This window comes from Chelmon rostratus, chromosome 2, assembly GCF_017976325.1.
Source record: "Chelmon rostratus isolate fCheRos1 chromosome 2, fCheRos1.pri, whole genome shotgun sequence".
NCBI lineage: Eukaryota > Metazoa > Chordata > Actinopteri > Chaetodontiformes > Chaetodontidae > Chelmon > Chelmon rostratus.
The window spans coordinates 7,852,130-7,878,313 of NC_055659.1; the positions used below are offsets into that span (position 1 = coordinate 7,852,130).

Here is a 26,184-nt window from a genome sequence, read left to right on the forward strand (position 1 = left end):
TGAGCTTTGTCGTGTTTATTTGGTCATTTTTTCTTAATTATTGCGCTCCTACCACGGATAAGCAGGCTGGAGTAAAATGGTTTCTTTTGTTGTCTGTTTTAATTGTGTTTATTGTTGATGTACGATCAGAAGTCTGCACAGGGTGTTCTATTTACAAAATTTACTGGATTCTCCACACCGCTCCAGGGTCTGACTTCCTGTCTGGCTTGATCTGCTCTGTGCAGATTGACATGTCGTCCGTCAAAGATAGACTCGGCACGTATTCTCCGTGGCTTCTGGGATGCTTCTGAAATGGAGACGCTACCTGCCTGCTGGAAATTCACTCACTGACACTAACTAGCGACCAGCTCTGTCATACGAGTCGCGGACGGAACAGGGATACTACACACCCGGTGGAATTTAGCGATTAGAGTCCATCATTCTGCTTTTACTGTTGTTTAAGTGTTTTTGTGGAAATGCTTTATTGCCACAGTGACAACATGACGTGGCATCTGCTGTGACGGATTAAATGAGAGTTTCTGCACAGTGATTTTTGAATTGCAGTGAAAGTACCCGAAAACAGTAGAGCGATCTAAAACACTACAGAATGCCTCAGAAAATGGTCAGCAGCAAAATGGAGTGTAGTACATACTTCCAGTTAATGGGCTGAAATGTGCCAACACACACCAGTGCGGTCCTTTAAGCTCTTCCATATAGGAGCACATCAGAGCTGTGGTGTTTCAGCAAAGACAGCAGGAGAAGAGTGACTGACGCAACATTCTGCTTATATTTCACGTGAGTGCCAAGTTTCATTTTTATTTTCTGTGTTACCCACATTTTAACTTATTAATGAGGCACATGAGATTCCTCCACCACCTATAGTTCATTGTGTGCATATAATGATTTTTTCTACCTATTTGTTTATAAGCCTTTATGCAGCCAGCTGGCATCAATGAATGTTTTCTCCAAAGGACGCCTGGCCTAGACAGCAGCATCAAGACAGTTGCAGACAACATACAGTAACATGCATACTCGGCAACAGTGCGATTAAAATTACAAAGAGGTGCTACATAGCAACAAAAGCACCAAACAGTCAACAATCCAATAACAGAGCAGCAGACAAAACATGGCTGTTGTCTTATTGAATCTGCAAAAAAAAAAAGTCTCATAACTGCTTTAAAATCACTAAGAGCTCATTTAGCCTTAAATTAGCTCGTCTGTTATGAGTTCCGTGCCAAAGGAGCGGTGTATGTGATGGCTCTCCTGCTCCATTCGGCTGATTGTCAGAAACATCTCTAAGGCGAGAACAGATGTCTCTAGTTATTTGACCAGGCTCTCTGGGCTGCAGTATTCCCACTCTCAATCTCTCAATCCCCCCCTCTTTTTTTGCAGCCGACTGCAAATCTCTTCGCGGCGACAAAGCATCGCCTGTCAAGAGGATGATTCCATTGAGAGGCACTTCCTGATATGAGAGGTGCATTAATGTGATTAACCCACACTCACTATTGCTGTTTGATACAGGGGCTTAGGGGCTCATGTCAGTCTGTATTCTTCTCTATTGGCATGATCAGCAGGTAATGGAAAATACGCTGACGTGTGAGCAGAAGCCGGCAACTCACACTGTAATCTCGAGAAAACTGTTATCAATGGCCAAACCCGCTGCTGCTTCATACAAACTCCATTATGCAATCTGATCTTTAAATTTCAAAGATAATTAAGAGCAAAAACTGCCTACGAGACTCAGCATGTTACAGAAACAGATGAATTATGCCATTCTGCAGACTGAATATGTTCTCATTATCACACCAATGATTATCAACAATTAAAATTAATAAAGATAAAATGACTACCTTCCAGTCAGAATGCTGCGATTCCGACTCCCCGGCAGTGTTTGAGCATTTAAATGACTTTCGTTTAAACACACCTGCAATCTGGTGACTATTAGATTTCAAGACTATATTAAATATCATAAAAGTAATTCCAACGGTGTGACTGAGGCATAAAGAGCTGCAGAAGCAGGGCACATCAATAATAAAACAGAGGGGGCTTGTATGCATGTGTTTCATACGTTCACACGGCTCATATTAATCATCTAAAAGAGAGCTTTTTGCACCGGCTCCACTGTGTGCTGCACTGAGAAATTATTCATTTGATGTCAGAGTCATCATCCATTCAGCTGCATATAAATGGCTACAGGTTGTACGTATGTTTTGATTGCACAGTGATTGAAGCTGCAAACATATAGGAGGCACAGCAGAAAATAACTGAGCGGCGGAAAGAAAATTCTGGGATGCCATTCACGAAGCTTTTCATCAGGCATCCTTTCCGATCCGTAGCTGGGGGTACTGGCAGAAATAGATTCCTGCACCGAGCACCGAGCTCCGAGCTTTTAATAGAGGCATCTCCCAGCTTAATCAAAGATACCAGGAAAATGGGCTCATCCACCTCACGGTACATTGTGAAATCTCGGCGCAGGCTTAGTGCGAACTTCTTCATTTCAAAGCAGCAGAAGGGTATGCATGTGAGGATGTATGCATGCGAGAGAGGACTCTTGGCTCTCCCTGGAGAACATGTGATGCACCAGAAGCAGCAATAGAAAAGAAGTGAAGTGCTGAGCGCAACTCCTTCAGCTCACACTCCTTTCGATCAATGGCTGAGACAGATAATAGCCTCCATAGAGGCTCGCATTTTGCATTCTGTCTCTCTCTACCCTCGCCTCAAATCCCCATTTTTGCTTTTGCATCTCTGCACTCTCTCCATCTCTACCCTCCTAGCTCCACCCCAGCTGTCAGCAGTAGTAGCGGCGGCAGCAGCAGCAGCAGCATGGGAAGCCCACCAGCTCCAGAGGGCAAGGCAGGCAGAGCACAGGAGGATCTTGGGAAGAGCACAGGAGAACATCTGGTAGACCCTTGGAGCCTGTCCGTCGCTGCCGGCCGCCGTCATGTCATCGCGGCTTCCTGGTAACAGCTGATCCTCCAGGCCCGCTGCCTCCATCAGAGTGGAGAAAATCCACTCGCTAACTCAATTATGCAAGAGGTGTGAATTAAACATGAGGCTACCACACAGGAATGTATACACACAGCGCAGACACATATGCGCTATACGTAATCATACAATATAACAACCCCATCTGTATGCTGATGCCAGAGGGGCTTTGCGAGGCCTTTTCGCGAGCAGAACACTGAAGAGCTGATGCACGCCGGTTGTGACCTTACACATGACTCAAAGGGAATATGGACATATAGGCCAGACTGCTAAAAGTGACGGTGAAGAAATGGGCGATGAGGAATTTCGCCATCTTCGCCACCTATTACTTCCCTGTGAGCTGTAAAGAGCAAAAACAGCCTCGCGTGGGAGTTAAGCCTGGAGCCAAAGGCAGAGCCGATTTTCTCCCCATCTCTCTTTATGTCTCTCTCCCCATGCTTCTCTCTCTCCTTCTGTTTCTTTAGTGTGTGTCTCTCTCTCCCCCACTCTGTCGTTCCTCCATGCCCTTTATTAATCATCCTTGGTTAGTGGGGCAGAGAGCGTGGTGTTAGGAGCTCCTGGGAGTGTAGAGCCATGAAATACACACACACACACCTTCGTGCGCATGCACACTAATGGGCACCGGTCTCATAAATCTAGGCAAACATTCTTCCATTCATCTCTTGTTTGCTTATAAAAGATATAAAAATCGTTAGAATATTAATAAGAATGCTCCCAGGAACACACACACTGACACACACCATAAGCACACATGTGCACACACACACACACACAGCTGATCTTCAGGGATCCTGCTGGGTCTCAGCTGCTGCTGCTGCTGCTGCTGCTGCTGATGTAACCTTTGGAAGAGTCTCACTTGTTGTTTAGAGATTCCAGCTCCAGCAGACAAGCAAAGTAAGACCATCTTCCTCACTGATGAACACACAACTGTAACTCCAGCCCCAGCAGAAACCCTTCACCTGAGGACCTCAGCTTGGGTCCGAAGCAGCATGCTGGAGAGCAGCAGGATCACAGAGCCATCGCAGCTATTAGACCTCATTATGGGAGTGCTCAGATGCTGCAGCCAGCATCCTTGGAGAGCTGGATGCAGGAGGATGAGACAACGAGACGCAACCCAGCTAACCACTCCGGCTACTGTGGCCAATGGCAGCAGAGTAGCTTGAATAATGGAGGATGTAATTAGCCGTTATTTCTATGCATGTAAGTGCACTTAGCCTGGGTGGCTCCAACTGGGCTACATGCCATTATTACCATTATCACTATTTGATCTCCCTGACAAAGTGGTGAGAGAATCGTCCAAGTAGATGTCATAGGACAGTATAGGATGTTTACAGTAGAAGTCTGGGTTATCATTTTGGAAGTGTGCAAGGATGTAAACTCACTTTATTCAGCTTTTTGTTCTATTTTGCAGTGGTTTGGTCAACTTTACTGACATGTGCAGATCCACATATCACAGGGAGACATACAAACCTAATGGAATTTATATTAGGGGGAGTTTAAGAATAATTCCTTAATGTTATTCGGCTAGAAATTGGTGGATGATTGTCTGGAGATGATCCCAGACTTGCAGTAATACCTATGTATCATCATTTGTGTATCATCATGAGGGTTGCTGTGTTTTGTGCATGCCACACACACATATATAAATTACAAACAGAGCTCAGGTGAGGCAGAACAGGGAGCAGGGACGCACCTGGTTTGACCGTCTTCAAGCGAATCGGCTCCCGAAAGTGGCGTATGACAGCCAGGGTGTCACGGTTTGTAAGTCCACTGACGGGCGTCCCGTTCACCTCCAGCAAGACGTCCCCGTAGTAGGGCAGCTTCCCGACGTGGCACACCAGCACGTCCAGCTTCATCTGGCCCAGGTAGGGGAACTGTCCCAGCTCTGCTCCTCCGAGGACCTCCACCACGGAGCCAAAGTCCCCCAGGTTTCCCCATGACACCGCGCACTCCACCACTTTACTGGACCAGTGTTTCTTCTTCTTCAGTGTTCTGGACATGGTTACTCCCTTTCTCGAACAACTAACGATCGAACCGGTTGCAGTCGCCTCGGTTTGCTGCTGTTAAATGAACGCGAAGTGACGCGGCCTGATGAACCCTCCTGAGTTATTCTCCCGACCAGCTGGGGATTTCATCTTCCTGACATGGACGAGGCTGGTTTTCACCCGTGGATCTGCCGCTGAGCTCGGTCATCCCACGGGCTTATGCTCCGGTGTGCGCGCAGTTGCCTGGGTTGCAATAATTCCAAGCGCTCCTTGTGCGTAAAACAGGAGAGTTGATAGCGGCGAGATGGTCAAAAGGGGAGAAAATCAGGTTTTGTGCTCTCCATCGCTACTCTGGAAACGCATCCGCGCTTTGCTTCGTCTCCGGCGGAGCCTCCCGACGCCAAGTAGTCAAAACAAAACGTAAACAGAGAGGATTTTACTCACGCGGCGATGGATTGTGGAGTGTCTGTCGCTGAAATGTAGTGCGTCAACGAGAAATCCCTCATACCTGTGGGCAGGCGGAGAAGAGACGGGCGCCAGCGATCACCGGTAGGCGGTTTACGCAGTTGAGATCCAGCCCACGGTGACTGAGCTGACAGACATCTGCGAGCGTTTGTCTGCTACAGGTTTGAACACACCTGGCGCCGCCAGGAGAGATGTTGCCAAGCTCCGAAACGCCCCTTTTTACGCTCAGCGGCAGCAGCGGTTTCTACACGCGCGTGTTGGCTCCATCCTCCGGTGTGCCGTGGTACTAAATAATAAAAAAGAAAAAAGCACCAGTCAAGCAATGTTCTCTGTAACTTACTGTCATTTCAGTCCTACTCTGAAACGCAGAACCAATGTTTGTCTGCATTTTTTTAACAATTAAGGTAAGTGCTTGGCAAAGTAAGCGTAACGCACAAGACTAACTAAAAACACACGGAGCGTGTAATCCTGACATCAAGCGTGTAAAACAAATCACACCTAATTAGGACGCTTAATTTGTACAGAGTGAGGTAAGTGTGCTGATCCAAATAAGCGTCTCCACAGCGCCACCTACCGACACCATCGGAGAGATCCAGTCGATTTCCTGCTCCAGTTCATCACTCCCTGAGGTCTCTGATTTACACTCGTACCTACATACCATCACGCTTGACTGCGTCCCACTGCGTTTACCCATGCGTGACCGTGGAGATGCTTCTGAACCGACTTAATCGTTAATTAACGCTACAGCTTTGTTTTCTAATTGTTTAGACAGAAAATGCTTGCAGTCGCCTCGCCGCGGCGTCCATGCATAAATCACCACGATTTAAGTAGGTTTAGTGCTGAAAACCTGACCTTTTATTCAAGGGGAAACTCGGCTCCCACCTACATGCGAGGCCCGCACGTTTCATGGCCCGCGTGCACGCGAGCCGCGCGTCCGTGTCAACCTGTTCGTGAGGTGGAACAGCTCCTTTGTCTTCCAAACGCTGGTTGCATGACAAAATGTTTTTTTTTTCTGATGCTGGATGAAACATGCAGGGTGATGCAAAACTGAAGTGGTGTTTAAGTGTAGCTGTGGAAGTTAATTAAGCTTCGTAAATGTCACTTCATCTCTGGGGATTAGCAGCCGTGTTTCACAGCGTGTTATAAATGATGCACAGTTTGCTTTTTATGCCAAAACCTCTCCAATACAGCGTGATGGATTTTTGACAATTTGGGCGCGCCGACTCACAGGACAGTCATATGTCAGCCTCATGTGGTTAAGTTAATTAACGTTTTGACTGGAAGCAGGGAACACACCTTCTGCAGTGTTCATGAAGCAGCAGTAGTTTCTGTGATGCATTAGAAGTCTGTGTTTAAATAGTGTTGCCACCCTGGACATTGTGCTGAATAATTCATCGCCTCCAAGAGGATGATTAACAATGCTGCCATGTCTTTGATGGGGAGCGGGGGTCCAAACAAACTGCACACTTTAAAAGGCTGAAGCACTCTCCGATTCAACTCCTATCCAGTGTTCCCGAGGATTCTACTGGATTTATGGAGGAAGGACTTTTAAAAAAAAAAAAAAAAAAAAAAAAAAAAAGGTCTTTTCCTTAATGTCAAGACTGATCATGGGCTAACGGTTTTTTAAGGCCCACATTAGCCGGCTTTGTGTTGGCTTGACATGACTAAATCCAGATTATAGATGGCTTGGCCTTTTAAATCGTTCCATGGTGCGCCCAGAAATCATGTTGTGGTTAAGACCCCTGCGCCTGGAATTACATGTAACCTAAAATCAAATCCTGCAAGGACGCCTTCTCTCGTTTTTCCTCAAGCCCTCCAAGTATCAGTAAAGGCAGATGCCCTCACAGAAATCTGGAACAATTACTTGATAAAGCATTGATAGATGATTATTTTGGCTAATCTTACAGGAACTATGCCAAATTTGCTTGTTCTTGCCAAAAAATGTGAGCATTTCCTGCCTTTCTCCGTTATATATCATCATTAATTGAACACCTTTGGGTTCTGGACAAACCAAACACTTCAAATATGTCCCCTTGGTGAAGAAAATAAGCAACATCTCACACGTTACAGAAAATAATCCTATTTATAGGTAACTGAAGTGTTAATGCAGACATTCATTCCAAACCAATTTACCAGAATTCATGTTTAATGTTTGAGTAATGGCTACGTAACAAAAAGGCTCTTTAGACATGCTTTACAGAATGTACAGGCAAACAAGGTCCAAAAATACTATTGAAAACAAAATGCAAAACTTCAACAATACAAAAAAAGCAGCATTGGATATTGCCAGAGCAGTTACTGCTAAAGTTTGGTATAAAGTCATAAAGGACGTTTGGAGAATAAAACAATACAAATGCACATTATGTCACACTGTGTCACCACAAAATATTGAACAGCGAATCGATGTAGGCCCCCCCGACATGTAGCTCAATTACGATGACTTATCACCGCAAGTTTCCATTTAAATTTCTCAATTGCTCGAAAAGGGGCATGAAATTGACCTTGGCCAACAATCAGGAAACATAAAGAAACGACAAAAATCTGCTTCCAGTGAAGCAAGGAGTGTGTCAAAACACGGAGGAAGTCCGAAAAGTCATGTTGGTTTTAGTCTGCGCTTGGAAACTAATACCAGCTGGTCATCAACTTTCTAGGTTAACGTCAAATTCAGAGGGAAAGGATTGGAATGTGCTGTTCTGGCAATCAAAGGCAAGCATGATTCACAAAATCTGAAAGTTAAAATCAAAGGAGTGACTGACAGGCAGCTCGTACCTGCACGTACCGCTGAGGAGGTGGAGATGCGCCGTTATCATTTGCAGCTCAACACGCATGTAGTCCATGTGGACTTATTACTGATAAAAAGTACAACAATCTGTATCTAACACTTAGTGACATCCCATTGAAAACACAGCCTCACACATTTTCACTGCAGATGAACTTCTCAGCATTACTGATTGTGTCTGAACTCAGTGCCCTCGAACACTCAGTGCACCACGACAAAAGAGGGAGAAAAGAACGTGGACTCCTTTCTCGGTCAAAAAGAAATGCAGCAGGACTGATCATCAGCATGACGGAAATGACAACGGCAAAAACAAACTTCCAGATATGTCGTCAAACATATCCATGAAGAGTGAGTATGAGATACACTCAGCTGAAGGCTTATGAGGTACAACTAGCTACAGCAGTCTAATGCAGAGAGGTGCATTTGTCAGTTTAACCCAATACGATTTAACGATAAAACTACATCCTCCAAAATGAGTTGAATCAACATCTCTCTCAAATAATAATAATAAAAAATTACAACCTTCATGAAGGTAGGAGTTATTGCACAACTGTTGGATTAGGCTGCATTGCTTTTAGCTCGTTGTACCTAATAAACAGGCAACTGAGTGTCATTTGCTCAATACAATGAACAAATATGACTTTTCTGAGAGTCATAAAACAAAGCCAATCACATCTGAGCAACAAGTGCAATAATAAGAGGATTTTTTAAGGATGAACCAAGAGCACAGTCCTTTACATGACAGGGCATTTTCATTTTCAAAACCTCAAAGCAATTTCATAGCTGACATTTTGAGACAGTACAGTTTGCTGAAGCTGGCAGCTGTTTGAATGCGGTCTTTTAGTGTATGAGGAAAACAGCGTCCCTTTCCCACGGAAACATGTTCCTCTTGTTACCTGAACAAACGGGTAAAAACTTAAGGGGACAATAAGCTTAAAATTACTGCAGCATTCGTCTCGAACCTCTCTGTAAATGGTCTAGTAGGACATGGAATTCAATAGATTACTATCCTTATGTACACACACGTATAAAATAATACAATACATTCTCATTTTTCACAGTCCCAAGTAAAAACCTAGGCTTAATCAATAGCTACAGAAGGATCGCGAAGCTCTTGAGATAAAACTGTGATGATAAATCCTCACAATGTAAAACGGCATGCACACTGCATAATAAAGTTTACCACCGTTAAATTAAGTGCCTGTAAGTTATGAGAAAAGGGAAAACAAATCAGTGCATACTGTACATATAACCCAGAATGTCACCTTGATCGAGGTTACTGAGAATGCTTGTTTAAAAAGGCCATCCAATAGACAACCACTGGAAAATAGTCAGCAAAACCATGATTGTCACATGTGCAAAAAAAAAAACTGTACGCTTTCTCCCCAAACTGCTCAACATTACGAAGACATGAAATGAAGGAATAAACAATTGCATTTGACAAAGGACAAAAACAAGATCAGATAAAGATGATATAGGATATATTCATATATATTCATAATATACACCACATTTTGGTGTCACTGTCTCTGGGATTTGCATAACAGGATACCAGATAGCATAGTTTTGAGTCAGTCGGGATGCCTGCGGGAACGTGGGACGTCTGTTTTTAATGTTCTTTCCTATATTAACAACCACAAACTGCTGGTCAGGGACATGGACTGTCCCCTGTTTAAACCCCTCTTTTCCTTATTTGGGAATAGGTGGTTTGTAATTTCTACCAAAGTCAAACAGGCTGCCCTAACAGGTGTCTGTACCAGGAATGATGAGACAAAATTCAGTCCCACGGCAGCAGGGACGCAGGAGAGAGCTCGTAAAGACTCGACCATGTCTCGGCATCCGACATGGCTCTTTAAAGCATACATTCATAGCTCTCTCTACAAAGAGAACAAGGAGGAGTGGAGGATGTGGGAGAAAGGGGTCCTGCAGAGGTGGAGGTGTCAAGGAGAAGGTCACTTTAATCACCGGTCCATTCCTCCAGCCTGACACAGCAGTCTTTCCACAGTGGAGAACGTTAGCATGTCCTCTTGAGTGAAAGGGGAATGTAAACGTACAAGAGAGCATCTTTGGCAGAATGTGAGGAGTCTCTTTGGAGGTAGTGGGTGAAGGGGAGGGGGTGCAGCAATGAGGAATCAGAGGCAGAACGTGGGTGGAGTGTAAGGACCTATGTGGGAGCAGGATGCTCCTGAGGGTTAGTCCTATTAGAGGCACTTCTGTGGTCCTGTGTGCATTGGCTGGGGAAACAGTCCACCTCTGCTTCACTCTGCTCCTCTGGCCCGTCAGCAGTGGAACTCAGAGGAGGTGTCCTGTGTACAGTCACTGGGTGCTGGGAGGCGCTTGGTTGGGGTTTCGAGGATGGGTCTTCCCCTTCTCCCCAGAAGGACCTGCTGAGAGACTCTGCAAAGACATCACAACACAATACTTAGACACTAGCACATTATACAACTGATTCCCTATCACATATTTCTATAGCAATCACTGCTTATACTATTAAGTAATGTATCAAGTAAAATTTACAATTATCTGGTTCAAGCTTCTTAAATGTGAGGATTTGCAGCTTTTCATTCGTTTTTATCCATGAATACCTTTAGATTTTGGAGTTGGTTGGACAAAACAAGCAATTTGAAGATTATCCTCAAAACTTGTGATTGCTCTTTTTCATTGTGTGACAGTTTAAAGAATAAAAAAAAATCAAAAAGGATTGATAGATTAATCGGCCGAGAAAATAATAATTAATTGCAGCCCTAGATGTTCTGGTATAAGACACATAAGCCACATTTAAGCAGTTGGTTTTCAGGATGTTTACATGCTGAGCTGACTTTCACACGACTGTTTCTCATCTAATCTCAAAAGAAAATATAATGTTGGCTGTAGTCTGCAAGCACTGAACAACTGCCATAACAAGCCCTACGTATCCAAACAGATCATAACTGGAAGATCAACATCTCTAATAAATACAATTTTGTGAGTTTACCATTTCACTTGGAAATTTCTCATCTGTAAAATACAGGCTTCAGTAAATCAATGACATCAAATACCATATATAAAAGGTAAGCCAAGAGCAAATCTGCCTGAGCATCTGCAAGATTTCTAACAGCCAAAGGAGAGGAAAATATTTACAGAATCCAAAAGGGTTTTTTTTCTTTTCCATCAGCTGCAGGATGGTGAAAATTCAACGTGTTACCCAAAAAACACCTCAGCAGGCACGACATGATAGCTTGCAAACAGACAACAAGAAAAGGTGGAATTTCTGTTTCCAGGTCTCACCATTAGCGTAGTGCTCCGGGGGAGTGTGGCTGCTCAACCTTTTATCGTGTGAGGTGAGAAAGATGGACGAGTCCTGGTTGCTAATGAGGCTCTCCAGTGCGGGGTCCTCGTGCTGGGCATGCTCGCTGAAGCCCTCCTTCAGGCCCGGAAGAGTCTTGTCCAGCGGGTCGTCCTCCCCCAGATAGGCGTAGGGGCAGTACTCCCGTGTGCGAGAGTAGATGTTGGCGTTGTCGTAGCAGTCGGAGCAGATGACCAGCGGACCTGCACCACCTGGAGAGACGGAGTAACGTCTTGATAAGTGTCCATATGTTTGTTTGTTTTCAAGCCTGTTCCAGACCTTGGTTTCATTTGGAGACTCAGTCAGGACGAGTATGCTGACAGTAGCTGAGAAAAGGCCTTAATCGCCTGATTACTGACGATTATTCTCACCACTTATTTATTATATGTGAAACATTTATAATCTATATTCATTTGTTTCAGAATAGAAGAAATAGTTTTTCTGTTTTTCAAGCACCTTTTGAAATGCATCCATATCATATGCATCCATCAACTAATCTTATCAAAACCCTGACAAATAATTTAGTGTAAGAGGTGTTTTCTCTTATTCGATTGGCTCTAATGTAAAATTAAAAAGAAATGAAAACATATACACTCATATATATGGAAAAATCTTAATAAAACACCATAACAAGAAAGACATAGAGATATAGTTTCAAAATCCCTTAGACATGGGGGAAAAAAATCTGAAAAACGTGACTACCACGAATGCAAAAAAAAAAAATCAAATCCTTTACAAACAAATAAAACCACATAACTGCTTGTGTGCAGACGACACTCACCTGTGGGGAGTCCGGCCAGTCCCTCGCGGGGCTCTCCAGGGTGAAAGCTGCTGCGGCCATTGAACAGAGAGCCAACCCTGCAGTGCAGCATGCCATTCCCCTCAGTTTCCATCTCGCTGCCCGTGTCTCCATAACACACACCTGGGACATACACAATAATTAGTCAGTGTCTTATTTCTGCAAGGATGGAGAGTCCAAAACCTTTGAATCCGGCAAAGCACATCTGACAAGCTGTACTTTACTAATAACATTTATTTAAAGAAATGTTTTAACTTGTTTTTCATGTCAGAAGTGATTTTACAGGCAGCGGGGGACGTGGTAGTGTGTCTTTGTGTAATCCTGTGATCTTTGTGAAGCTGACATGACAAACCTTCTTTTCTTTTGATCACAATGCTGAAACAACCCAAACCATGAGATAAAAACTCACAAGAATATAATGTTAAAATAGAAATATGATCCATAATAAGCAGATATTAGTAAGTCAGTCTCTGGGACTTTACGTCTAATCAAAAGTCACTACATTGTAAACTAATGAATAATTGACTGCTAGAGGTACACCATCAGTACCAATTGTTAAAATATTAACTAACTAAGAAAAGACACTGTATACTTTATATAATATTAACCCTATGAAACTGGACCCCTGCCCCGAGCTGGCTGCAGCAGACTGTTGTTTCCATAATCCTGTTTCAATCAATCTAAAGTAAAAAACATAAAATGTAGAGCATTCATTCTTTTTGCAGCGGAAAGCTAAGGCTTTCATGTCACCATGTTGTACGCATGTGATAATGTTACATCACATTACATGATGTGCAATTCGCGGTGGTGCCGTGAAGTGGTGCGAGGAGCACAGAAGCACGTTGATTTTTATCAGTCATTGTGGTTTATGGACCTACAGATTCTGCACAGATTTTACAGATATGAAGCACGTTAAGAGAATGTAGGAAATGACATCACTATAAGCAAAAATACAAATGTAGGCACTGGAGAAATTGCAGATGAAACAGAATGCCTTCTCACTCAAATGAGCATATCTCAAAAAAATGTGCATCGTTCAAATAACTTATTGAGTGTCAGATGTGAAGATAATTTAAGACATGACATCAGAATCAGCAAAAATATCAATGTCGGCGATGGCGGACAATTTCTATTTCAGAGTTCAACCGGTTAATAAAAGCTGCAGGAGGCATCAACGCTGTCAGTGATGACAGCAGAGATGAATTTTTATGTGAGTACTTTGAGTGCTTATGCAAGAAACCAACACTTATTATATCAAGATCATGACATAATTTTCTTGTCATTGTGACAAATCAAAAGTTGTTACATAGATATCCCAAAATTATTATTCCCGTTGACGAGAAAACAAAAAGGAAAAATAACGACAAACATGGTGGAATTCACCAAATCTAAAAGAAAGATTGCTCACCATCTGTGCCCTTATGGACGTATCCATTTGAGAGAGGAGGCATGAGCTGCTGGTGGCTGCCAGCCTCAGAGTTACTGTAGCCTTCCTGCGGCTCTGACAAAGTACCCTGAGAGGACAGGTAGCTGGGGATGTCTGCTGGCAAATTCATCTCATCTGGAACAGACAGAGGCACATTTTGTTATACGGTATCGAGTTCAGTGAGACAGTCTTCACCTCACAGCAAAGTGACGTCCTCGTAGTCACATTTCACGGTTTACCAACAGCCATATCGACCGAGTGAAGCTTCAAATGTAAAATCACAGATGGTTATGTGTAAGTGCTGACCTGTGTTGGTGATACTGTAGTCCTCGCTCTTCCTGCGCATGTGATAGATGACAATGACCCAGACCAGCGAGGTTCCAACCACACAACACACCACCACAATCACCACGATGCCCACGGTGGTCCAGCCGTCCTGGTCGTATCCCGTGCCGGTGTCACAGTTCGGCGAGGGCGACACGCTCAGGTAGATGTGGCCACGTTCTGTTCCCAGAGTATTAGACATGATGCACGTGTATTTCCCAGCATCAGCGGGACCAGCGTCAACTATGATAAGGAGCTGGTTGGCTGCAGCAAAGAAGTGGCGCTCGGTGAGCACCAGAGGGCCGTCATCTTTGGTCCAGTTGAGACGAGGGGCTGGGCTGCCTCCAGCGATACACTGAAGCACGGCAGTTTCACCACGGGCCACCGTTCGGTCTTCCAGCGGGCGCATGAAGGATGGAGTTTCTGGAAGAGAAGAGAAGTCATCGATTTTTGATTTAATAAGGATTACCCCTGTGGTATTCGTGTCAAATTGTTACAATGGATGTGTCTGAGGTCAGGTTTGTTATTGTAATTTAGTGCTAATGTTTAAGCTTTGATCACAAACTTTGACCAAGTTATTGATAATAAACCAGCACACAGCTTAGATAATATCCCAGAGGCACGGTTATTAAGAAGTGTAATCGAACAGTTGTGTCAGAGGTGCTCCATCAAGCCAGATTTAAGTATTCTCCATGGCCATGCTATAATAAGCTTTGCATTTCCATCATCATTAGTTAAAATTACTGAGGAAGAAACACAAAAACAAGGATGTGTAATGAGTGACAGCCATAAATGAGCAGCCAATTTCAGCAGTAGTGACTCAGATGAAGTGACCCAGTAGTAAAAACATCAGTAATATGCTCTGTTACTCAGGTGGGTGACTCACCCAGGACGGTGAGAGTAGCGTTTGCAGACAGGCTGCCAGCAGCATTTTGAGCCGTGCAGCTGTACACTCCCATGTCTTCTGTCTTCACGTTAGCGATGAAGAAGATGTCGTCATCTGGCATCACATGCATCCTGCGCTCTCGGGCAGCAGGGAAGTCAGTGCCTCCATCCTTCTGCCAAGCAATTTGGGGTGATGGATGGCCCTCGGCAGCACACTCCAGCCTGGCCATGGTCCCGGTCCGGATCGTCAGATCCATGGGGGTCTTAAGAAAGGACGGCAGCTCTGAAAGATGGGACGGAAAGTCAAGGGTGGGAGAAAGACATAGATCAGAGCTCAAACAGCGATAAACCTGAGGGTTCAGTCATCTTAAATTTACTGCAGAGTAAATCTAAACAATAAAACTACTGTATATACAAGAAACAGAACTCAGTGTTGAACTGGCAGTCATCAGTCACGTCCACTGACAAACATCCTCACCATTGACAGTGAGCTTGGCCCTGTTGGAATAGTTGGAGCCGAAGTGATTGGAGACCACGCACTGGTAGCGCCCCTCATCGGTGAAGTTGACGTTGAGCAGGTGAAGCACAGTGATGTAGATCAGCTCTCCCTCCTGGTAGCGGGCGTAGTTTTGCACCTCTGCGTCATACAGCACCTCCCCGTCCTTTCGCCAAGCTGTGGTCATCGGTGAATCGCTGCTGCTGGACGCTACGCAGCTCAGAGTCACGTTGTTGCCCCGCAGTGCCACAGACGTCTCCGGGTGAGTTGTGATATGAGGCTTGGGAAAATCATCTGTGGAGGAGCAGTGAAAGGAGGTGTGAAACAGCATTTTACATGTTCATGACCATCAATCCATCAGGACCAAGCAGCAGTATTTCCCAAACTGGTCCACACGTTTTGTTTATGAAACCCTTAAACAGAATTCAAGTGAAATACTGTGCTGCGGTGTGAAACTCCAATAATCCACTATACATTTCAGTGATTTCAAAACATCCCAAAACAAAAACTTGAAGCCTTTTCCTGGATTAAGGCAACAAACATTTTCCACTGTGCTCACTTGACATCAATATGGGATCAAACTGGGAACAGAGAGAATTGGACTGACCACAAACAAACTCGTCTGGGCTGATGGACAGGACGTCGCGACCAAGAAGGCTGGCAGGATGAGCACAGATAGCGGAGACAGACTGCTGGAACTGGCTGTCCGTCAGCCAAGGCCCCAGCCACTGCATGTGGCAGTCACACAGCAGGCTGCTCGTGTTCAGGATACTGAGAACAGAAAGGTAATGAAGGAAGATCAGCTGGATTCATCAAACTGCTGTAGAGATAAAAGGATGAGACGAACCCACTGAACAAATGAACATGAATTTGAGATTTTCCAGCTTGTTTGTGAACATTTCAGGAAGTGATTTATGGTTTGTACTTTTAGAAAGGCAAACTTGCATTTACTTGTTTGAAATGAAGGTTCAATTTACCTGAATATATGAAGAGGGCTGTTACTTACTGTAACATAAAGGTAAGTCCAGAGCAGCATGAGTAACTGAGCAACAGCGAGCAAGAGCAGCTGTATTTTTTACACCAAATATAATGCAAACAGAGCTCCGCTGGCTCTGTAACAATGAGTGACATTTCTTGTTAAAACAGCCTTGTTCATCTAAACCTCCAGACAGTGAGCTTCTAAAACTTGAATGCAACCTGAGGCTAATTTTGTACCAGTTCAGATTAAAGTACAATCCCACCAGACAACTAAAACACAAACACAACACAAAACAAACAATGATACCACATAAAACCACTGCGAATGATCAAATTCTGTAGATAGAAAGGAGTCATTTCATTAGCTTAAAGGCATAACCACTATTCAAGGTACACACCATCTTTTCAAAGCAGTCAGCAAGAGACATCAAAAAGTCAACCAACCGCAAATGCAGCTTAAATTATCTGAAGACAGGAAAATCGATTCATTCCTAACAACGCCTCAAGAACCATGTTTTAATATGCTTTATCCTAAAATAAATCTTAATTACAAGGGTGTTGCCATTATGTTGCTCCAGCTAAGTTATCAGGCAAAACCACTTTATCCTCTCTGTAAGCAAATAGTGCTATATTCTATTAAAGCAGCACACTAATTAATAACAGGATATGACTGCCGTCATGATACACTTTCTGAGTTTGGCAGCTGCTGGGGCATTTCGTTAGCCACTGTTTGAGGGACACTCCTAAAATCGGACGCTCAAAAAGGCAAGAGACTTAACATTTCCACCGTCTTTCCTGTCAGGCAGGAGAGACCGCCGTTCTACTGAAGCGGACGATGACACCGAAGCTCAAAAGCTCAATCGGAAACCTCTGATCGTCCAACTGAGCCAATACATGCGTGGTTTTGGGAAAGACAACAGTCTACTGACTCAGCAGTTAGGCCTACACGTATTTTAAAAACCTCATCACCAAAAAATAAAAAAAACACGGAAGGCACAAAAACATTAAGTCATATCTATTCTATTCATGACTAAAGCTACTAAGTCAACAATTTGTCACATTTCAGTGGTAATCACCTTCTTCATACGGCTGTATAATGCCAATTTAAAATGTTAGTTAAATCCTTTAATTACACACCGTTACTTAATCATTACAATTACTTTTTAATGAAAGCAATAACAATAGATCAGCCCAAGTAACAATATTAACACAGGGAAAAGCCGGCTTCCAAATGTGCTTATGAGAGCTGTAAGATTCATTGTGTGTCTACTCACAACACTTTGAGCTTCGTATGGGACAACGCCTCGGGGTGTATCGACATGATGCCATTCTTGCTGAGGTCCCTGCGGAGGGGACAGAAATATGGATCAGACACACCTATGATGCGATTGGATCAAAATGGCATCCCATTTCACAAGCATAAGACAACAACAGCAGCACGGTGGTAATAAAAGCCTCCTGCTATCTTTAATCATTCAGCAATAACATCAGATCCTTCTGAGACGCGAGCAGATCGGTGTTGACAAACAACAGTGTGCAGTGGATTTACTCACAGGTGCTCCAGCTCCTCCAGGCCCTCGAACGCTTTCTTCGTGATTGATTTGATTTTGTTCCGCTGAAGGATTCTGAAAAATAAAAAGACTTCAAATGATGGTCTGTAAGACCCGCTGCTGGGTAACATTTTGTTGCACACTGGAACCAGTGTGTCAGCAGCTTTTCATTAAGGCTAAATTAAGACATTTGATTAGCCTTTCAATGCAAACTTGAGGAACAATTTCACAGCATGATAAAGTCTGTAAAGTACAAACGGACCAATGTGAATAAAGCTACATTCTCAACTGAAAATGTTGTATACAATCTAATCTCTGGAGCGCAGGTACATAATTTAAGATGCACCTGCTAAATGTAAGACATTTTACAAACATTTGTTACATATTAAATCAAAATCTGTCTATATTCCCATCTATCTATACGTATATGTGTACAATCTGAGTGTCCTCACAGTGTGTTCAGCTTCTTCATTCCATCAAACACACCAATGGAGTCTTCAATGGCCCAGGAGATTTCATTATTGCGGATATCTCTGAAAAACAAGGAGTTATATTTTAGATATTAAACACTTTCAGCGGGGCTGGAGATGTAAAGACTCCTCATGCACATATTTTTGTTTTTAAAGACCACAGAGAGGGCACGTTATCTCCACTGTGGCTGTCAGCGGCAGTGACTCTCAGTTAGGAGACTAACACTCCGAGACAGCATACTTCCACAGCGTGTCACAGTTCGCTTCCCTCCAGTTCTGATGAGGGGAAATTAATTGGCTCTGTTTAGCACTGGGACAGTTCACGGGTCCACTGGAAACCCAGAGAGAGGCCTCGTGTTTACAGGATGGGTCAGGGGCTCTTTTGTTTCTCTTTCCTCATGCCTGGCCACCTCTGAAAGAACTTCAGCACTCTCCAATTCTCCTCTCCCATGAAAGCTCCCAGGATGGTCAAGCTCTCAAATATGACCCCTGTCTCCCCTTACAGCTCAGTGGCTTAAGCAGAATATTGTGTCTCAGTACGTTTTACCCCACAGATGAAGAAGACATACTTGCTCAACTAGGCTGATATTCTGAATCACAGGTTCAAAGCTTTTGTGGCGGTGTTAATATGATTAACAACTTTCATGTAATATCCTGCAAGCACACACATTTGTGAATGGAAAATGGCGAAAGCAGCAGACTTTTACCAAATTTGTACCAAGTAATGTATTTTCTGGCACTGAAATAGGGCGTATAAATGTAGTAACACATTATGTAACGTATAGCTCCTATTAACTTGATGCACAGAGCAGTGTGCAATGTTTAATGGTATTCAACACCCTAGAAAGCACGTCCCAATTTTTCTCTCTGACGAAACCAGAGCTGCTGAGTTATTTGCCGTTATGCTCAGCAGACACTGAAATACTGAGCATAATACACGTTGGTATTATTTTATCCCTGCTTAACAAAATATTAAACAGCAAACAAACTCAAATCCCAGAGCAGGAGTCTTCTTGCTCTACCCACACTGACAAAGGATCCAGTTAAACTTGATCTCTTGCCCTTTAGCTCAGCTGCAGTGTGAAGATCAGTCCACTCTCTCGCCCACACAGTATTACAACAACCCTCCACACAGGACATGGTTCACCTGGTCGACATGGATTACTGCCTCTCAAATATTCCATTTGGGAATCTGTCATTTAACACGTGTTTTCACGCGCTAATAATGCTTTAAAAACTCTATTTCATGTTTCAACTCATTTGAAATCAGCGTGATGCTCGCAGTGACTGGCAGGACAGAGGACACAAAACCAAGAGAACAGGATTCTATGTAAATTACACATTGGGTGGTTGTCATAAGACTAAGCAGATGACTATTGACAAGCAGGATTAGAATGCAACAAAGACTGTATTACAGGATGCGGACCTAAAATACTGACCTTTTCCACTGTTTGTTTATCTAAACCACTTAGGATTACTTGGGAAGTATATTCAAGACAGGACAAGAGCTACACACTTACAGTGAAACAATCAGACCTACTGTAGTTAGCAGCCTTCGTGAGAGTGCACGGAGCCGAGAACAAGTCAGAACCTTGTTATATTTTGCATGATAAGCTTCATTACACTTCTAAAGATCAAATATGTAACACAGATTTTTGACATTTATTCAAGATGTAGCACTTACAGGGTGCGCAGGCTTGCCAAGCCACTGAATACTCCCTCTCCCAAATGGCTGATGGAGTTTTCTCCCAGGTTCAGGCTCTCCAGGAGACCCAGTCCCACGAAAGCAGTCTCCTCGAGTCTAGTCAGATGATTGAAGGACAAGTCTCTGCACAAAGCAACCACAAATAGGATCAAGATTAGTTCAAACAAATTCCATATCAACAGCAGTCTTGTATGTTTATGTAAACTCCACATTTAAGGATGAAACTCCAAAATGAGACATTTCCAGAACATTGTTAAAAACGTATACAGCACATCCGCCGGAGGCGAGACAGCACTGAATCAGCTCAAGACACCCAACAGAACTGCAGCAAGATAACAATAACTGCTCTGAGCACACATAATGAATTTCAGAGGCAGGGGCTGATGAAAGAAAGTGAGGACTCTTAGGATTTTAGCTATGCAGCAAACACACTCACAGTTCCTCCAGCTTTTGGCAAAACTCCCAGGCGTCTGGTCGGATGATGCCGACAGCATTCTGGCTGACCCGCAGGACACGCAGCATGCGCAGACCATACAGCCAACCTTTGTTGACCTCGGTTAGGTTATTGTGCTCCAGCTCTCTGAGACACAGATGGGAAAAAGAAAATTAATACAAACGACTCAGTGCATAAAATTGATTTATTTTTATTGCAAGTCTGCTTGAGTGAATGTGGCTAACATGACCAGAAGTTTGTTTAGGAAAAACACAGAGTAAGTTATGAGGGTTTTTGCTGCCTTGTTGTTTTACCCACCTACCTCTGTGCATTAACAGATCAATCTATAACTATTTGAAAAGGCTAAGCTGTATACAATGTTGAAAGTGTTAAAGGAGAGTTTGAAGTGTGTCCTCACAGTTCTTCAATGTTGTTGAGCCCAAAAAAGGCTCCATCCATGAGCTTAGTGATGCCGTTCCTCTGCATCTTCAGTGACCTCAGCGAGTCCATCCCTTTGAATGTCAGGCTGTCCACGATCTTGATCTTGTTGCGCTTCATTTCACTGCAAAGACAGCAAGCAGGTTTTTTTCCCCAACCAAGTGCAGTCATACACTCACAGAAAAAACGACAACAGGGCCAATGGAATATTTCTAAATTGGATTTACACCAACTTCAGCCAACTGCTTAAGTCAGAGATACGGAACTAAAATTGATTTGCCTGCTGTTCAAGTTTCTGACTAATGATTTTAATTTTGCACTTGCATATGATACTCACAGGAACTGAAGCTGTGGAAGTTTGAAGACTTTGGATGGCAGCACAGCTAATCTGTTCCTGTTCAGCTTCAGCACCAGCAGGGTGCTGGAGATGTTTTCAAAGCAGCCGGGCTCGAGGACACTGATCTTGTTATTACTCAAATTCCTACGAGATAAAAAAAGCATTAGAAAAACATTAGAGCCAGAATCAGGAAGGAAAATGTTTGCTCTCTGGCTATACTTATTGCAGATGTGATACAGATGGAGATGCCACAAAGCCAGTTGGTTTACAACAAGGTGTTTTCTTACCACAAACAAACGGATCAAAACAAAACAAAACATCTTCAGAGCTTTGGCGTAATAAACATACTTGAAATATCTTACACAGTGTGGTACTGCTTTGTTTTAAAATGAGCTCTGTAATACTTTGAACAGCCATAAAGGCTGCGTCATCTTACTATGGTATTATACAAAGTGTATTCTGCCTTCTTATACAACTATTTACTCTACAAATACTTGTTCTAAAATTAACCTGGTTTATAACTGCCATTATTAGATTTCTTCCTGAACATTGTCTATTATCATACAAAATATTAGTGCAGTATTGTACAGCATTGGTAGATGTATGCACTCTCTTAATTTATTTTACATTCAACCTGTATTACCAGGCAGAAAATGTGTTGTTGGGGAAAAGGGTTAAATGGTGATGAGTGAAAGAACCATGTTTGCTTACAGATACTTCAGCTGCATGGAGGGGAAGGATCCAACTTTGAGCTCAGAGATGGAGTTGGATGTCAGGTCCAGCGTCTCCAAGGAAACGTATGGCTGTAGCTGATGCATCAACAGTTCTGTGATCCGATTGTGGACCCTGAATCATAGAAAAATGATCAAGTATTAGTTTTCGAAGTCGTAATGACAATGATTACCAAGACTAACTATATCTATGGCATACTTAAATCATATCAACATAAGGAACGACTCATATGTGTTGCTTTGCACCGTGAGCAACAAAAGACAATACCTAATGGCACCTTACAAAAGGCTTTGGTGTCAGTATAGAAGACGCAGTTTAAATGGTTTTAAATAAATGACAACAGTACAGACAGATAATATCTGTCTTTAACATAAATGGAGGATTAGTTTTACATTAATGTAATCAAGGCTTATTTTAAGTTTATTGAAGCAGTGACAGGGAGGTAAGAAAACCTGAAGGGGATTCTATACTTACAATGACAGCGAGGTGATATTTGAGGACGCATCTCCCAGAAAGGGAAGAACAGTCAGCTCATTGTGATTCATGGTGCTGAAATGAAAATCAACAGAACATTAGTATCACATCAAAAAAGAGGCAGAGAAAATCTGCTGTGGAGTGACTGAAATTGGCTCATTTAATCATCATCATGGACTGTGCTACTCTTTCCAAACATACTAGAGATTCTGAGCAATTTCCTCAAGTCCACCACAGCTTGATATTTCCCTTCAGTCACCAGTTTATTAGGCTCACCTGGCTAAAACTAATAACATTCAATACAACAGCACAGCAGCAATAGCTACCATCATGAAGATTTTAATGCTCTTTTCTTTTTTAGAGAAGTGAGGATTGACTTGATGTCATTTTGGAGACTAATCTTGGTGCTGTTGAACTGAAGGTGTTACTACTATTTTATACAGCATTAATAACGGCAGACTAAACATGAGAAAGAATACAATAAAAATCAACAGCACCACAAACTACAACCTTCAAAGTGAACATAAGCATGAGTCTCTCTGGAGCAGTTTCAATGAAAACTGGACATGATAACATTCATGTAGGTAGGATTTACTCCATGTACTAGATTACATTGGTCTTAACATTTAATAAAGCACACACACGCTTGCCTAACTGAATCTCAGAATATACAATTTCGTATATTTTTTAGATGTTGTTGGTATATTTTATTGTTTTAGGTATATTTTATTGTTTTAGTATATTTTTATTGTCTTGGTATATTTTATTGTTTTAGTATATTTTTATTGTCTTGGTATATTTTATTTCTGCTATATTTTCTTTTTTATTGCATTTATGCATATTTTTACTGCATGTTAGTTTATTTTATTCCCTTATCTTTACTTTATTTTATTATCTTTCTTATTATCTACATGGGGTTGCAATGCAAATTTCGTTGACATGCTCAATGACAAAGGATTCTTGAATCTTGAATCTTAGCGACGTGCACCTGAAAAACTGAAAATTGAGGGTAAATTTGGGATAATAACACATTCACATGTTATACAGTGGCTGGATTTGGGCTCCAACTAACAATTTGTTCAATGTCGACTACTTTCTCAATTAATTGATAAGTTGTTTGGTCAAAAAACCAAACATGGTAAAAAAAAAAACAAACGTCCATCTGTGTTTTCCAAAGCACAAGATGACATCCTCACATGTCTTACTTTGTCCACAACTCAAAGATATTCTGTTTACTGTCACTGAAGAGTGAACAACAAGAAATATTCATATTTAAGAAGATAATTTTGCCTTTTTTTCCTTAAGATTACTGAAACCGATTAACAGATTATTAAAGTAGTTGCCAATTAATTTCAAGGCCAACAACTAATAGATTAATCATTGCAGCTCTAACCTGGGCAAATTAGTTTGGATGCGCAGTTCAGTATTTGATGTTTTCACAATGAAAACAATGAAAATACGCATATAGTTTACGTCTGAGAACGAACCACAACACAAACACAAGCTTATCAAGTGAGGGACAAGTGGATAAACACGTCTAAATGGGGTTTCTTGGTTTGTTATGGTGCAACAAATCAGTGCTGTGCTAACTTCAACTCATTTGTGTCTATCCGGTTGTGTACTCACACTTGAGTTGTCCCATCTGGTAGGTCCAGGGGAGCCGTCGACAGCCTTTTCCTGTTGCAGTCCAGAATATGGACCTCATCTTGTCCTTTGGAACACGAGCAGGGAACAGGACAAGCCCCGAGAGCCCAGGCAGTCAAACTCAACAGCATGAAGACAAGGGCCGACGGAATGGTCCAACCATCCGCCATTTTAAATGACATCCTACTGAAGGCTACGTAGCTACGTGGCTAACTCGCTAAACTAGCACGTTAAAGTAAACAGTTAGAAAATCACCAACAGATTGTTCTTGCACCTTCATATCAGTCAAGCGACCACATACTTCAAGTTCACGGTGCCATGATTCCAGGCGGAACTGTAAAATACAGTTTTTTTCCAACTTGCTTGAGGCATCCCAGCAGAGATTTCTCCCCTTCTTCCCAGTGCCTGGAATTCCTTCCGCTCCAATCTGGACACCCTCCCGGAGTGGCTAACGCTAGCTCACTGCTGAGGTGAACTGGTCCCACAAATGCACCGCTTTTCACCAGGCGACATCGGTTTAGCTCCACGCCTGGTTCGCTTCTGATTATGTTGAACCAAACGGAATATTATCCTGACAGTTCACAATGCAGTGACGGTAATTTTCTCCGTCTTTCTTTCCAGAAAGAACAACAAAGCGCCTTGAGTTGATGACATAGGATATCCTCTATCCCGCCCCTTTCTAGCAAGCTTCCAGGGATTCTATTGGTCCGTGCTTAAGCTTGTCAAATATTTGCAACGATTTGATTGGTCTTCAGTCCAATATGTTGTTGTGGTAGCCCCTACTGTACACATGAAAAAGTTTTTCAAAACTGCTCTTGTATGAGTATTTCTCATCCTTGTGGTTATTGCTGTCAATTTCCGCTTTGCCTTCTGAGAGTTTCACGTCGTATTATGTAGTTTTTATAGTGAAGTCTCTACGGGTAATTTCACATGTACAAAAAGCGCGTTTAAATGTTATTTTTTGAAATCTCCATTTTACATAACAAACCCAAAATGCCCCTACAGAAGTCGTACACAGGTGACTAATTACAACATGTGCCTAGAGGATGTGTTATGAGCTTTAATTGTATTTTCAGAAATACCTGTATTAATAATATTGTACTATAGTAAGCTTTTTTTATACAGTTATACAGTACCTTTCAAAACAAAGTTACAACGCGCTTCTAATGGGAAATAAAACATTTTAGGACATCAATTAATAAAAGCAGGCAAATAAAGTAGATAAAATGAAGTGGAATGAAATACAGCACGATAAAATACGATAATAGAATGAAATATAATAAAAACAACATATGGCAGATTAGACAAAATTACAAATTGGGGTTCTTAAGAATTTAGTGTATCGTAAAAAGCATTATTGTTATTGCTTATTGATTTGTTTTCTAATGTTTGTGTTGTTATGTTTCTCATTGGATAGTATGTTTTAATTAGTGACTCCTGAGGTCAAACTGGGGTTTTAAGGTCTGTTAAAGTATGTTACATATTTCATTCATGTTATTGAAGTCTTCACAGCTGCAGTGTGATTTATGTATGCGCTAAGTAATATTAACATAATGTTTTTGCCTCCAGTGGTGGAATGTAACCAAGTGTATTTAAAATGACTGTTCTTAATGCACTTGAACTTTACGTGAGTCATTTTTTACATGCCACTTTCACTGTACTTTTTACTTCACTTTACTAATTACTTGCTACCTTACGATTAAGCATATTAAGTGCTTATAAAATATGTTTTATTATAGTCTACAAGCCTACAAGTACAGCTGAAACAATTAGCCAATCAGTTAATACTCTTTTTTGGTGCAAAATCATTTTCTGGTTTTAGCTTCACAAATGTGAGGATTTGCTAAGAACAATTTTCATTTACTATTTGATCATTTTGAGGTTTGGGCTATTTGTTGGAAGTATTGTAAAGGAGTTGCTTTGGGCTTGTAGTAGCCAACTACAACAGTAAATTCCTGTTTCTGAATAAATACAT

General features: G+C 42.3%; 2 protein-coding genes across 2 annotated transcripts in view; both read right to left on the bottom strand.

The window, feature by feature from the left end:
• LOC121616852 (membrane-associated guanylate kinase, WW and PDZ domain-containing protein 3) overlaps nucleotides 1–5,400 on the bottom strand; it is a 123,290-nt gene extending 117,890 nt beyond the window's left edge. The window contains exon 1 of the mRNA XM_041951683.1: nucleotides 4,658–5,400. Within this exon, the coding sequence (XP_041807617.1) occupies nucleotides 4,658–4,964 (307 nt within the window). The 5' untranslated portion in view covers nucleotides 4,965–5,400. The remainder of the gene's footprint in view (nucleotides 1–4,657) is intronic.
• Nucleotides 5,401–7,525: 2,125 nt separating this feature from the next.
• Nucleotides 7,526–24,857, bottom strand: lrig2 (leucine-rich repeats and immunoglobulin-like domains 2). Its single transcript, XM_041956269.1, has 18 exons — nucleotides 24,192–24,857; nucleotides 22,566–22,640; nucleotides 22,071–22,205; nucleotides 21,360–21,503; nucleotides 21,003–21,146; nucleotides 20,588–20,731; nucleotides 20,131–20,274; nucleotides 18,429–18,509; nucleotides 17,980–18,051; nucleotides 17,701–17,769; nucleotides 16,056–16,219; nucleotides 15,431–15,742; nucleotides 14,954–15,235; nucleotides 14,050–14,490; nucleotides 13,726–13,878; nucleotides 12,300–12,440; nucleotides 11,461–11,730; nucleotides 7,526–10,590 (listed from the first exon to the last, which is right to left on the bottom strand). Exons 1-18 carry the CDS (start codon nucleotides 24,389–24,391, stop codon nucleotides 10,358–10,360), a joined length of 3,204 nt encoding a protein of 1,067 aa, XP_041812203.1. The 5' UTR covers nucleotides 24,392–24,857; the 3' UTR covers nucleotides 7,526–10,357.
• Between the last annotated feature and the right edge of the window lie 1,327 nt (nucleotides 24,858–26,184).